This window comes from Nerophis lumbriciformis, linkage group LG26, assembly GCF_033978685.3.
Source record: "Nerophis lumbriciformis linkage group LG26, RoL_Nlum_v2.1, whole genome shotgun sequence".
Classification (NCBI taxonomy): domain Eukaryota; kingdom Metazoa; phylum Chordata; class Actinopteri; order Syngnathiformes; family Syngnathidae; genus Nerophis; species Nerophis lumbriciformis.
Window position 1 is genome coordinate 31,698,337 of NC_084573.2, and position 14,197 is coordinate 31,712,533.

At 38.4% G+C, this 14,197-nt stretch overlaps 1 protein-coding gene across 1 annotated transcript in view; it reads left to right on the forward strand.

Moving 5' to 3' along the window:
* Nucleotides 1-14,197, forward strand: part of psmc1b (proteasome 26S subunit, ATPase 1b) — a 44,067-nt gene that overhangs the window by 7,844 nt on the left and 22,026 nt on the right. The window contains exons 3-7 of the mRNA XM_061987015.1: nt 3,251-3,347; nt 10,294-10,418; nt 10,513-10,698; nt 10,777-10,905; nt 11,659-11,755. Coding sequence (XP_061842999.1) covers nt 3,251-3,347; nt 10,294-10,418; nt 10,513-10,698; nt 10,777-10,905; nt 11,659-11,755 — 634 coding nt within the window. The remainder of the gene's footprint in view (nt 1-3,250; nt 3,348-10,293; nt 10,419-10,512; nt 10,699-10,776; nt 10,906-11,658; nt 11,756-14,197) is intronic.

Below are 14,197 nucleotides of genomic sequence, written 5' to 3' on the forward strand. Positions count from 1 at the left end.
TCAACATTTGCGTTTCAAAATATGGCAAATCTCCTGGGAAAATGGTTAAAAATGTCATTTTTCTACATCACAATAACTCATCTACTGAGTTTTTTTTTTTTTTTTACAATTGTATAACATTCTATGGATTTAAGACATTTTAAAATTTCCTTGTGAGGAACCCTGATATAACAACAATTCTGTGCTCCTTCATGTTGATTAAAGTATACATTTTTTCTTTCTGGATGTTACAGAAAGTATGAGAATGTGTGAGCTGTTGCCTGCTGTTTACTTACCGGTATATGATAATGATTTTAGCATAGCCTATACCAATTAGTAGTTGTCAATGAGGCCGATAACCGATATTTGGGGCCGACATTCATTTGCAGTAGAATGTATTCAAACATGAATATTATACGCCAGTAAATATCTGGACAAGGCTTTAAGTGTTTTTTTTAACACTGTTTTTGAGGAAATCGGGTGAGATTGTCTTACTTAGTATGGTCAGGCTAATGCTAGCTTGTTTGTTTTGTCATAGAATGACATCATACTTAAATCTACTAAATACTATCTTTTTAACATAGCCTATACCAATTAGTAGTAGTCAATGAGGCCGATAACCGATATTGGGGCCGACATTCATTTGCAGTAAAATGTATTCAAACATGCCCCCACGCAACCCCGAAAGGGACAAGCGGTAGAAAATGGATGGCTGGATGAATATTATACGCCAGTAACCAGCTGGACAAGGCTTTAAGTTGTTGGGGTTTTTTTACATAATTTTTAAGGAAACCAGCAGCGACATAAAGTTTTATGCTGTGCTAATGTTAATTTAGCAGCAAAAAAACATCAAACACATTTGTTATCAACATTTGCATTTCAAAATATGGCAAATCTCCTGGGAAAATTGGTAAACAATATGTAATTTTTCTATATCACAATAACTCATCTACTTTTTTTTACAATTGTATACCAGTCTACGGATTTAATACATTTTTAAGATTTCCTTGTGAGGAACCCTGAAATACCGCGGACATTTAAAATAAAAACCACTCTGTGATCCTTCACGAAGATTATCGTATACATTTTTTCTTCCTGGATGTTACAGAAAGTATGAGAATGTGTGAGCTGTTGCCTGCTCTTTACTTGTATGATAATATCATATTTGTTAAGATATTTTTTTTTAAATCTGGATTTTTGGCAGAGATAGCTCTTCTGTTGTCTTTGAGTCCATCCAGCTCTGTTGCGTTATTTGATTGAATCACGAAACATGAAACTTGCCGCGCTTCTTTAATAAGCCCATGCTCCGAGTGTTGCGGACGTAAGCTTGTCAAGCGATTCCATCGATGCAGTAGCAAAAACAAATAAAACGGAAAACGAGGAAAGAAGGACAAAACCGGGATTTCCCGGCAAATATTGAAATTTTGAGAGGCAAGTAGAGACGACGTAGGAGAAAGAAAAGCGGCGTGGGCATGCCCGGAGAATAATTCTCACAAGAACTCAAATGCTCTGTCAGATATCAAAACATATTTAAGGAAAATTATTAACACTGAGAGTAGTTTTTTTTTTTTTTTTTTATGAATTAAAACATTTAAATTGGGCTCCAGCAAAAATAACTTTTTCTCTCATGCAGGGCAAGAGGGCTGGTGTATAAGTATCTACTTCACTAGTTATTAATATCTTTAGATACTAAATGCTAGTATCATATGTGTATATATTGCATTTGCTAATGTAGTTCTGTTGTATTTTATTAATTTTTTTTAGAAGTCTGATACACGTCAAAATTTCAAATATCGTCTCGACCGATATTTAATACATAAGTAGAAAAGCTGGGTTGCATATGATGTCATATCCGTTTTTTTTCTTGGCGGCTTGATTGACATGATGGTCAAGCAGTTTGAATGTAGCATTAAAACAAGTGAGAGTGAATGTAGAGGTTTGATCAGAAAATGCCGTACTGCTGTTCTGTTCTTGGGTGTTCCAGTCGTTCAAATAGAGAGCTAGAAAATAGCTTTCATAGAGTCCTGAATAAAGTGGTTCTTACAAGGTAATAAAGTCGGGGGGGAAAGTGTGTCAAAGAAAATGGCTCTTAAAAATATAACTGTCATCATCTTGTGGAATACAATCGGACATGCTCGTGTCTGCAGAGATCACTTTGTAAAATGTTTGATTTGTTTAAAAAAAAATTCTGTGATGCAATTCAGTTTATCGTCTACTATATTAGTAGTGTTTTAAAGCAGAACTAAACGTAAAGAAAGGACAAGAGATTGCATCAGTTTGTTATTTTTAGTGGTTGCCATGCCTAAATATAACTCGAGGACCTGCTTGTGCAAATAAACTAACGTCATGTTAAATTCTAGAAATGAATATTGTGATTGTTGGTCTAATCCACCATATTTTCATTCTCCATTTTCATAACAGAAACTGAAAGCTTAGTTGTTGTTGTGCACCAAAGCAAAGTGCTTTATTGGACATGGATGACCGCATGAAAGCGTCTTTGCTGATATTTGATAGCATCAAGAAAATATCCTTAATAGTATTAATAAACTAGATGCAAACATCTCTGGTAGGCTGAACAGCATATATGGAATCTTGATATTGCTGAACAACAGGGACATCTATAGCTAAATGAGACAAAATATGAACTTCGCACCATAAAAACAACTGCAGAAAATTAATTGAAGATGAGACGAATACTCGTAGCAGGAAATCAACTGCAAACAAACTTATCCTTTTTCTCTTTTGCGTCCCGATCACAGCAGCACATCACTCGTTATGTCAATCAAATACGTTACTTAGCGATGCACGAATAAATCCAACTCTCTTTCACCGATTGTTTAAATTGTGGACCTCTCGGATGTAAAGACATGATGTACCGGTACCTCCAATCTTCTCTAAATCCTTGTGAGTGTCAAATGAAGTGTGGTCGAGGTAAGCAGTAACGTCTTGGTGATCATGAATGGCTTAAATATTTAAAAAATATATTTTTCTTAATAGTGTAAAAATCCACTCCATCTCTTTTTAAATCGTTTTTCATGATCGCTTTTATATTTGCCTTTAAACCTTTCAAAATCCGCCCAAATCTGCACTAATGCAGGTTAAAAAAACAGTAGCCTGATGGGCAGTGCCCGGATGGGCCTCTCGGTCACGTGATTGCAACCCAGCTATACAAATAATCTGTCGGGGCCAGTTGGGTTGTTTAAATATCAATTTTTGTTTGCATGGCAATCCATCGTGATCCGATTGCTGATATTGCACTTTATTTTTCTAGGATAAGAAAAAGAAATACGAACCCCCCATTCCCACCAGAGTTGGCAAGAAGAAGAAGAAGACAAAAGGACCAGATGCTGCCAGTAAACTACCCTTGGGTAAGAACACGAAACTCACAATCTGTTGTCAAATTTTGTCAATAACTTTGGTAGTGATCTTTATGATAAGTTCTTATGCAGCTCTGTCAATAAATTAGATTATACTTAAAAAGTTGTATGAATTTCAGTAGTTCAGTAAAAACACTACACTGCACGCAGAGTAAAATGTCAAGAACGTAATGATTTTGGTGATCTTAGCTTTGAACAATTTTTTTTTTAAACTAGAAGAAAAAAAATTCTAAATGACTATTCAACGTTGTTGGATGCAAATGAGCTACAAATACTTTCTGGGGATTTAATTGGTCTCTTCAAAAGCTCACAGACTGGAGCAGTCATCAGAGCTTCTGCAGAGTTTCCTGTAACATTTGTGGGGGCAAAAGGCAGATTTTGTCACATTTTAACGCAGGTCAATGTGAAAAATACATGCCAAGTTTTCAATGTAGTGAGTCCCCAGGACCCACAGGTACCTGGGAAATATAATGGGTCCCCAATCTGATATTCTTTTTTTTTTCATAGCGTCAACCTCCTTTGATGATGGTATGATACGAGTATAATTAACGTAAATATCCATTTTTGTTGTAATTGTATCTGAAGTAATTCTTCCCATGCTTCCTTGAGAAAATCGGTACAATTATTCTGTGGCTTAAAATTATTTTTAGATATTTTTAGGCATGTGCTAATAAGTAACCTAAAGATGACAACTTCACTCATAAATGCTTATGCTCATTAGGTATAATAAGCTTTTGGACAGTAAAAGTCCTGATAAAACAATTTCATTTGAAGTAAACAAAGGACAATATTCAATCATTCATTGTAATTACTATGAATGATAATGGAATTACATTAGAGTAGTGTTTCTTAACCATAGGGCGAGAGCGCCCCCTAGAGGGTCAACAAAAAATATCTGTTTTTCAGCTGTGGGCTGTAGTGGTACTCCTTTGTAATACACTTGTCACCACTTTTCTTTTTTTTAATGACAGAGGTCTGGAGCTAGAGTCATACAAAACTTTCTTAAGCGCCAAAAATATGACTAAAGTGATAAAACTGCCTTTTCATTTGCACTTTCATTTTTTTGACAGTTTTGTTCAGAAACATATTCACTATTGTTTGTTTATTTCAACGCAACATAATTGTATGTAAATGTTTTTTTCGTCAGTTATTTGAGTTCCTTTTTATGCAGTTTATTTAATTAGTACTTATTTTTCTAATCGGCTTGCCCTAAGTTTAAGGTTTATATCTTAGATTAATAACCACCTTTGTGATTAACACATGGTTTCATATCATTTGACAAGGTCGTAAACTCCAAGTAAGTTAGATATTAGATATTAAAATATTTTAAAAAGTTTAAGAACCCCTGCATCAGAGCTGCAATCTACTTTGGCACAGGCAGTGTAAAAAGTGGAATAATAAGCTGCATTTGTCAGTAAGTAGCAATACAAACAGTTATCTAAGTTCCTAAAAAGAACACATATAGACATACAACATATATAAACAGCTGGCGGACTTAAAGTTATAGTTTTTCACTCAACTTTGTCTCTTTATTGTTAGCTGGCAAGCTAGATAAAAAGCTAACTGTAGATAATTATTGATATTTTTATGACCTATCTAAAATAAGGAGCAGGAGAAAAATATATTGAATGTAAACATTTTTTATTAAAAAATAACCTTTCTCTGATTATATTGCCCTTTGGTATCAAGGCAGAAAGAAAAGGAAATGTCAACACAAGCATGGTATCTAAACAAAATTGTAAAATCTCATTATCAATAAGCTCTTAAAATAAATGTGCAAAAAATAAGGAATATGTAAGAAATGCTTCATAAAGTGCAAAGTGTGAAAATGTAAACATAGAGAACCTGAGAAGAATTATTTTCTGCAGGTTTAGTGCCAGGAAGTTACAGCTGTGCTCTAAAGGGTGAGCGGTGGGGTATTAGCGGTCTTGGTGGGGACAAGTGCCTTGCATCATTTACAGACTACATTATTCTGACTACGATCCCTTTTGAAAAAAATCCAAAAACAGATTTTTCCTCTTTTATCTACAATTTCTTCATTGTGATTTCCTCTTCTCACTCCATGCCAAGAATCAACCGCCAGACAACCAAACTTGATAGTTGATACTGTTACTTAATTGGCTGTTAGCGTGTCACGCCCACTGATCAGTGATCACTTCCTGCGTTGCTCGGTTACCAGAGAGCGAGGGCCTTTATTCATGCAACTTCTACTTCCGACGAAGAAGAAAAATAGAAATTAGCCAACGTTTTATCGAACACATTTATTATTTCTATCAATTTCATGATGTGAATATTAGCGACACTATTAGTGACAAATTTGATTCCTGGTTTTTGGCAACAGCGTCGATGAATGGTTGCATCTCTACGAGTTACTGTGATTGGAAACACGATGTGTCATTTTTCACGGGAACATTGGATGTGTTCCTGGGACGCATGGAGAGTGAGTTTACTGCGGTGTTGCTAGGACGCTTACCTAGCAACATGTTTTGTGTCACACGGGTGTCACTTGTGAAATTTGAGCCTCGCAGATGTTGGCTTGGAGCCCACACAGACTCCTAGACTTCATTACACATACGTTCTACCAGACTATGTTTCGGCCTTGATTGGGGATTGAATAATTGTATTGACAGTCACTACATTTGCAACACTAATCAATCAATCAATGAATGTTTATTTATATAGCCCTAAATCACAAGTGTCTCAAAGGGCTGCACAAGCCACAACGACATCCTCGGTTCAGAGCCCACAAAAGGGCAAGGAAAAACTCACAACCCAGTGGGATGTCAATGTGAATGACTATGAGAAACCTTGGAGAGGACCGCAGATGTGGGTGACCCCCCCCCCCACCCTCTTGGGGAGACCGGATGCAATGGACGTCGAGTGGGTCTAGCATAATATTGTGAAAGTCCAGTCCATAGTGGATCTAACATAATAGTGAGAGTCCAGTCCATAATGGGGCCAGCAGGAGACCATCCCGAGCGGAGACGGGTCAGCAGCGTAGAGATGTCCCCAACCGATGCACAGGCGAGCGGTCCACCCCGGGTCCCGACTCTGGACAGCCAGCACTTCATCCATGGCTACCGGACCTGTGCCCCCCCTCCAGAAGGGAGAGGGGGGCAGAGGAGAAAAGAAAAGAAACGGCAGATCAACTGGTCTAAAAGGGGTGTCTATTTAAAGGCTAGAGTATACAAATGAGTTTTAAGATGGGACTTAAATGCTTCTACTGAGGTAGCATCTCCAACTGTTACCGGGAGGGCATTCCAGAGTACTGGAGCCCGAATAGAAAACGCCCTATAGCCCGCAGACTTTTTTTTGGGCTCTGGGAATCACTAATAAGCTGGAGTTCTTTGAACGCAGATTTCCGGAATATATGGTACAATACAATACAATCAGCAAGATAGGCTGGAGCTAGACCGAGTAGTATTTTATACGTAAGTAGTAAAACCTTAAAGTCACATCTTAAGTGCACAGGAAGCCAGTGCAGGTGAGCCAGTATAGGCCTAATATGATCAAACTTTCTTGTTCTTGTCAAAAGTCTAGCAGCCGCATTTTGTACCAACTGTAATATTTTAATGCTAGACACAGGGAGACCCGAAAATAATACGTTACAGTAATCGAGACAAGACGTAATGAACGCATGAATAATGATCTCAGCGTCGCTGGTGGACAAAATGGAAAGAATTTTAGCGATATTACGGAGATGAAAGAAGGCCGTTTTAGTAACACTCTTAATGTGTGACTCAAAGGAGAGAGTTGAGTCGAAGATAATACCCATATTCTTTACCGAGTCGCCTTGTGTAATTGTTTGGTTGTCAAATGTTAAGGTGGTATTATTAAAATAGATGTCGGTGTCTAGCAGGACCGATAATCAGCATTTCCGTTTTCTTGGCATTGAGTTGCAAAAAGTTAGCGGACATCCATTGTTTAATTTCATTAAGACATGCCTCCAGCTGACTACAATCTGGTGTGTTGGTCAGCTTTAGGGCATGTAGAGTTGGGTGTCATCAGCATAACAGTGAAAGCTAACAACGTATTTGCGTATGATGTCGCCTAGCGGCAGCATGTGGATACTAAAGAGTGCAGGGCCAAGATCTCTCTTCTTCTATTCTGTGGAAGTCCAGGAGCTTCATAGATTTACCCTGCGTCCGCCCTTTTTCACGGGAAAGTTGAGATGTATCAAGAGTGGACTGAACGTGGAAAATGTGTGCTGTCTCACGCCAACTTCATGCTTCACGTACGCACATTTCTACAGGCTGTGGATATTTTGGCGACACACACAGGTGTTCGCTTTTTCAACTGTTTATTTCAACAATGTCAGAAGGACACAAAATTCCCTTTTTCGCCAATGTACTTAATGATTCATATTAATATTTGTGAGGATGTCTGTTAAAATATCGAGACGATCATTTTGCCACCTATTGCTGTCGCGATGTGTTCCTGTGATCCAGCACAGCTTGGCCAGTCAGGCGGACAGCTGGAGGAAGGGCCCTACTGTGTGTCACGTACGGCTGCACCGCAAGAAGCTCTCCTGTGTTGTAATAATACATTGAGTTTTCAAACAGTCAAGTCCTTCTGGCATGTTTAGATGTAATAATATTGCAAACCAATATTCCATAATCATGGGTCTGCTGCTATGCAAGCACCCATTCACATGCTGCACTGTGAGCATGCTAACGTTATTTTTGCTAGCTTTTTAGCTAATTTTGTATGTTTAAACCTAAAACTCATACATTTTGATACTTGGGGACATCTTGGAAGTCTGCTAACATCTTTTATATTAGCATATCCTTTTATGCTAGCTTTTTGGTCAATGTTGTATGTTTAAACCAAAAACTCATACATTTTGATACTTGGGGACATCTTGGAAGTATGCTAACGTCTTTTTATATTAGCATGATATCCTTTTATGCTGGCTTTTTGGCTAATTTTGTATGTTCAAATCTAAAAATCATACATTTTGATACATTGTGACATCTTGGAAGTATGCTAACATATTTTATATTAGCATGCTAAAGTTTTGTGATAACTTTTTAGCTAGTTTTCTATGTTTAAACCTAAATTCGTTTGTCGAGCAAGTATGCCAACAGTTAACGTGTGTTAGCAGGTTAATAGTTTGTATGAACACATTTCGTTGTAGGTTACACAAATTATATCATTGGGAGTAATCAGAGTCATCGCCTCTTCTAAACTTTTACGTATCAATGCGACTATTTTTTCCAAACGGGGTGCAGCACTACTTTTATCTTCAGTCCTCTCGTCTGTTTTGGGCAGGTACATCTATCTTCTTTATTCACCTTCTTTCGACCACTTCTTTTTTTTATTCCAGCCTGTGTGCAATTGTAACAGGAGCACTATTTGTGTTGGCCATGCGATGAGGTGGCGACTCATACTTGCCAACCCTCCCGAATTTTCCGGGAGACTCCCGAATTTCAGTGCCTCTCCCGAAAATCTCCCGGGACAACCATTCTCCCGAATTTCTCCCGATTTCCAGCCGGACTTAAGGCACACCACCTCCAGGTCCGTGCGGACCTGAGTGAGGACAGCCTGTCGTCACGTCCGCTTGGCCAACCAAAAAGTAACCATAGAACACTATAGTGTTCTATGGTTACTTTTTGGTTGGCCAACGGTTTACGTTGTATTGCCACCCTGACGGCAAGTGTGGGAGTCTTTTTTTTCTTTTTCTTTTTCTTTTTTTTATAAACCTTTATTTATACATTTCAACATTTACAAAACAGTTGAAAATAATAATCAAAGTAAATACAAAAACAGTGCAAAAACAGTACAAAGCATCGCCAGGGGATTGTAAATTCAAAGTAACTAAAATAGAATCCAAAATATATATATATATATATATATATATATATATATATATATATATATATATATATATATAATAAACAAAGTGCAAAGCCATAGGCTCACTCAATTTTAGTAAATAACTTAAATTTGGAACACAGCATCATCCTTTTCACAGCTTTTTGGTTGTTAGAGGTAGAACGTGTTTTAATGTAGAGTTCTAAATATTTTTTTAAAGGCACAAAAAACTGGTCGGGTATTGAGAAACTTACATTTATGAATATAAAACTTAGCCAATAGTATAATGAGGTTGCAAAGGTAAAATTCCTTTTTCAAATTTTTTTTCATACAGTGTAAATCCAAATAGCACATCTTTAATGCAAGTGTGGGAGTCGGTTCTGAAGTATGAAGTAAAGAGACGTAACTTCGTCACCTCGCCTGGTTATTGACTCCAACCCAGAATAGAGGAGTGTTATGTGAATATATGTGTAAATAAATGAACACTGAATTTCTAATTTATTTATATATATATATATATATATATATATATATATATATATATATATATATATATAACTAGAATTCACTGAAAGTCAAGTATTTATTTGATATATATATATATATATATATATATATATATATATATATATATATATAAAATGCAGATACTTAAATTTTAGTGAATTCTAGCTATAAATATACTCCTCCCCCCAACCCTGAAGTCCAGGGTGTACCCCGCCTTACGCCAGAATGCAGCTGGGATAGGCTCCAGCGACCCCGAAAGGGAAAAGTGGTACAAAATGGATGGGTGGATGGACACAGCCTTGACCAGCTCACAGTTTTAACCCTCTTTCGTTCGCATGAAACACAGGAAATAAGCGCCTCCTACTGACTCCTTCTGAATTCTGATTAGGCAGAGAGTAGAATCTCAGGCAAATTGATAATTGAAATACGATTTGCGCATTCATAAGGAGTCAGTTCCACGTTGATTGGAATTTAAAAAAGAAATGTCATCTGAATTTTTTCTTGCGTACACTGTTTTCTGGATTTGAAAGTACGCTAACGCAACTCTTAATACATGAGGCCCGCGCTGTGATGTTTTTATGATCAAGGGCTAAACAAATGTTTTCTATGTTTTCAGTCACCCCTCACACTCAATGCCGCCTGAAGCTACTGAAGCAGGAGCGCATCAAGGACTACCTCCTGATGGAGGAGGAGTTTATCCGAAACCAGGAGCAGATGAAACCCCTGGAAGAAAAGCAGGAGGTGAGACTTGACATTGTACTGATTCTGCCAAAACTACCAGAAGGCTGCAGGGAGAGGAAGTCACGTGATGTGCATGAAATGGTTTAATTGACAGGAGGAAAGGTCTAAGGTGGATGACTTGCGAGGCACACCCATGTCTGTGGGCACGCTGGAAGAGATCATCGATGACAACCACGCTATTGTGTCCACCTCGGTGGGGTCAGAGCATTATGTCAGCATCTTGTCCTTCGTGGATAAAGACCTGCTGGAGCCGGGCTGCTCAGTCCTGCTCAACCACAAGGTACTCTGCCTCAATGAGGTTTATTGTGCTGTACCCAAGACATGAACTGAACCACCAAATGCCTCCTTTACACATCAGGTGCATGCCGTTATCGGCGTGTTGATGGATGACACGGACCCCTTGGTGACTGTGATGAAAGTGGAAAAGGCCCCTCAGGAAACCTATGCTGACATTGGGGGTCTGGACAATCAGATCCAGGAGATAAAGGTACCGGTACATGTTTATTTTGCAAGTAGCAACCATGCTAAGACACAAGCAAGAAGTCTGGATTGGGTCCATCAAAGTGTCAAAGCCAGAAATGTGCATTCAACTATTGCACGATTTCAGGGGTGTCCAAACTATGGCCCGTGGGCCAATTGCGGACCACCAGCGACTTCAATATGGCCCGCCAGACGGCACAAGTCCAAAAAGCAATCTGACCGGGGGTCTACATATTAAATTTAAATATCTGGTGGTTTGATAAGCACTTATTTATCGCCACCTTGTGGACGATGTGAGTGACTCAAGCCAGTGCCCATGGAGTGTACTTTGTACAGACTACATGCACATCATTTACTTATATGACCCAATCCAAACAACCTTCCCTAGTCATGGCACAGGAAAAAACATTCAAGTAGTAAAAAAAGTCAACAAACATGTCACACATAATACAACTCACTGAAGTTTGTGGATTTTATTTAAAAAAAAACGTCAGCCAGACAAAATTACACCCATCCATTACAAAGCATGATGGGAAAAATGAAAAAAAAAACTGTCTCTACACTTATCCATTTTTGGTGCATTTTAGCTTTAGAATGAAGGTAAACATACGAGGAGTTTAAATTTCACATGCTCTTAATATTCAATTCTTAAATATATTTATATCCATTCCAACGCGGCCCCCCAGTCAAAAAGTTTGGACACCTCTGCTATATTGCATAAATGATAGTAATTCACTAATTGTGACCTGATCTGCTTTAGGAGTCCGTGGAGCTTCCTCTAACACATCCAGAGTATTATGAAGAGATGGGCATAAAGCCCCCCAAAGGTGTCATCCTCTACGGACCACCTGGCACAGGTGAGCATTCATGTGTTTAGGGTTGTCACAAGGAGTGTGACTCTTTGGGCACCTAACGATTTGATCTGATTTCTGGGGTGACGATTTGTTTCATTTAATATCGATTTTCGATCCAAACCGATTCTTACAATGTATTATTTAGTATAGTAATTCTAATGAAACTTTTTCAAAACAGGTTACAGGTTAGAAAAGCTCCTTCTGGTTGCGTGGAGACGGCTGTAAAAAATATTTTTTTAAATGTATTCTTTGTAATAAGGGAAAAAATATATATATATTTATTTGTGTGTGTGTGCATGTGTGTTTGTGTGTGTGTGTGTGTGTGTGTATGTATATATATATATATTAGAGATGCGCGGATAGGCAAATATTTCATCCGCAACCGCATGAGAAAGTCGTCAACCATCCGCCATCCACCCGATGTAACGTTTGAATAGAACTGCATCCGCCCGCACCCGCCCGTTATATCTAATATAGACGATGCAAGGCATTAGTGAGGCACCTGCCAACTACTCCGGTTTTCCCGTAATTCGTACGGTTTTCATCAACCTATTCCGGGTTACGGGTGCAGTGATAAAAAATACGGTTTTTCATTAATTAAAAAAAAAAAAGGGTGAAAACTACGCGAATTGCACCTTGTGCAGACAAGATTTTTCGATCGGACACGGAGGAATTAGCGATGTAAAAGACCACTTTGGGACAAAAAAACACAAGTCTAATGCCGTTGCTAGCGATACAAGTGGAAAACTTTCAACGTTTTTCGTCGCCCAAACAGATTCTTTGGATGTGATAAATGCCGAAGTTTTATTTTACGGAGGCAATAATTGAGCATGGACTTCCAATCGCACTGGCTGATCACATGGGACAGTTACATGTTTGTAATGCAACCTTTAAAAATCATTACGCGGTGATCGCGGTCCCAAAAATAAACTTTTCTTGCATGATAATGTCCAGAAAAATTTGCTTTATATTACTATAGAGTCCTTTTAACGAATGAGTTTGATGGTTTATCACAAACCTTAAATGAAAGAAGTCCTTTGTTCGCACCATGCACCATGTTCGATGTCCCGGTTTTATGACTGTCGTAGACGTACACAGCGTCGCAGCTCTTGCAACTCACGTAGCCAGCATTGCTGTCATCCTGATTTACAACCTCATAAAAATGAGTCCACGCTGAACTTTTCTGGCCTTTTTTTCCCCTGGTCTTTAGTATTCCCTTTTTTAGTTTGTCGCGTACCACGTTTGCTGCCGGTGTTGCTATTTTTTTTTCTTCTTCTGATGTGGCGTGCTGCAGGTGCCTGTGGCTGCTGCAGGTGCCTGCTGATAAATAATTGCCTGTTTCAAAGAGTGCTGCTCGTTTTTCGTATGTGGCTAACAACATTTAACTATGTACCGGTATATATATTTCCGAATTGGTTTGGCGACTTGTCCAGGGTGTACCCCGCCTTCCGCCCGATTGTAGCTGAGATAGGCTCCAGCGCCCCCCGCGACCCCGAAGGGAATAAGCGGTAGGAAATGGATGGATGGATGGTTTAACTGCCACCCGCAAAAAAAAAATAAATAAATAAAAAATATCTCATTAATCCGCCCGACCCGACCCGCGGCGCGGATAAAATCTTATTTATTTAAATTTCATCCGCCCGATCCGCGGATAATCCGCCGAATCCGCGGTTGTGTCCGCAAACCGCGCATCTCTAATATATATATATATATATATATATATATATATAAAATGTGTTTTGTTTTAGTTACATTTTTAATTTATTTAGATTGATTTTTTTAGAATTATGAATCGATTTAGAATCGGGATGAATAAGAATCGCAATTTGTATGTGAATCGATTTTTTTTCTTTTTCACGATGCCAGAATGTAATTCATTTCCACGATACTTATTCAATACTTATTCAATTATTCCAAAAAAATCTAAAATGTTACATATGTATAGTGGAACCTTGATTTACAAAACCCTCTATTTGCTAACTTTTTGGTTTAAGAACTTTTGAATCGCACCAAATTGGCCTCTGTTTGCAAACCATGTCTCTCTGTACAAACACTTCATTTTTTTTGTGATCTGCTAGCAGCCATTTTGTGCTTGCCCTTTTGAAGAGATTGAGAAAGCCGGCTTCGTACCACAGAAATGTTTTAATTGTGACGAGAGCAGACTTTTCTGGAGAAAGATGCAACCGCGAAGGAGAAGACTCCCTCTTATTCATTCAGTGGCGCCTTTTCCAAGAGCACACGCACATACTGCCTCTCGTCCTCTTTGTCTGCTCTTTTCTCTCCTGTCGTCAGCTGCTTCCTAAAGGGATTTTACTTTTTAGAAAGTAATTGCAGCAATATGGTTGTTAAAGTTAAGGATTTTTGTGATTTCTGGTCGTTTGTGAGGGCACCAAAGGGACTTCTGTCTGTGTGTGGGCGTGTTAGCAGAGCTGCGCATACAGAGCA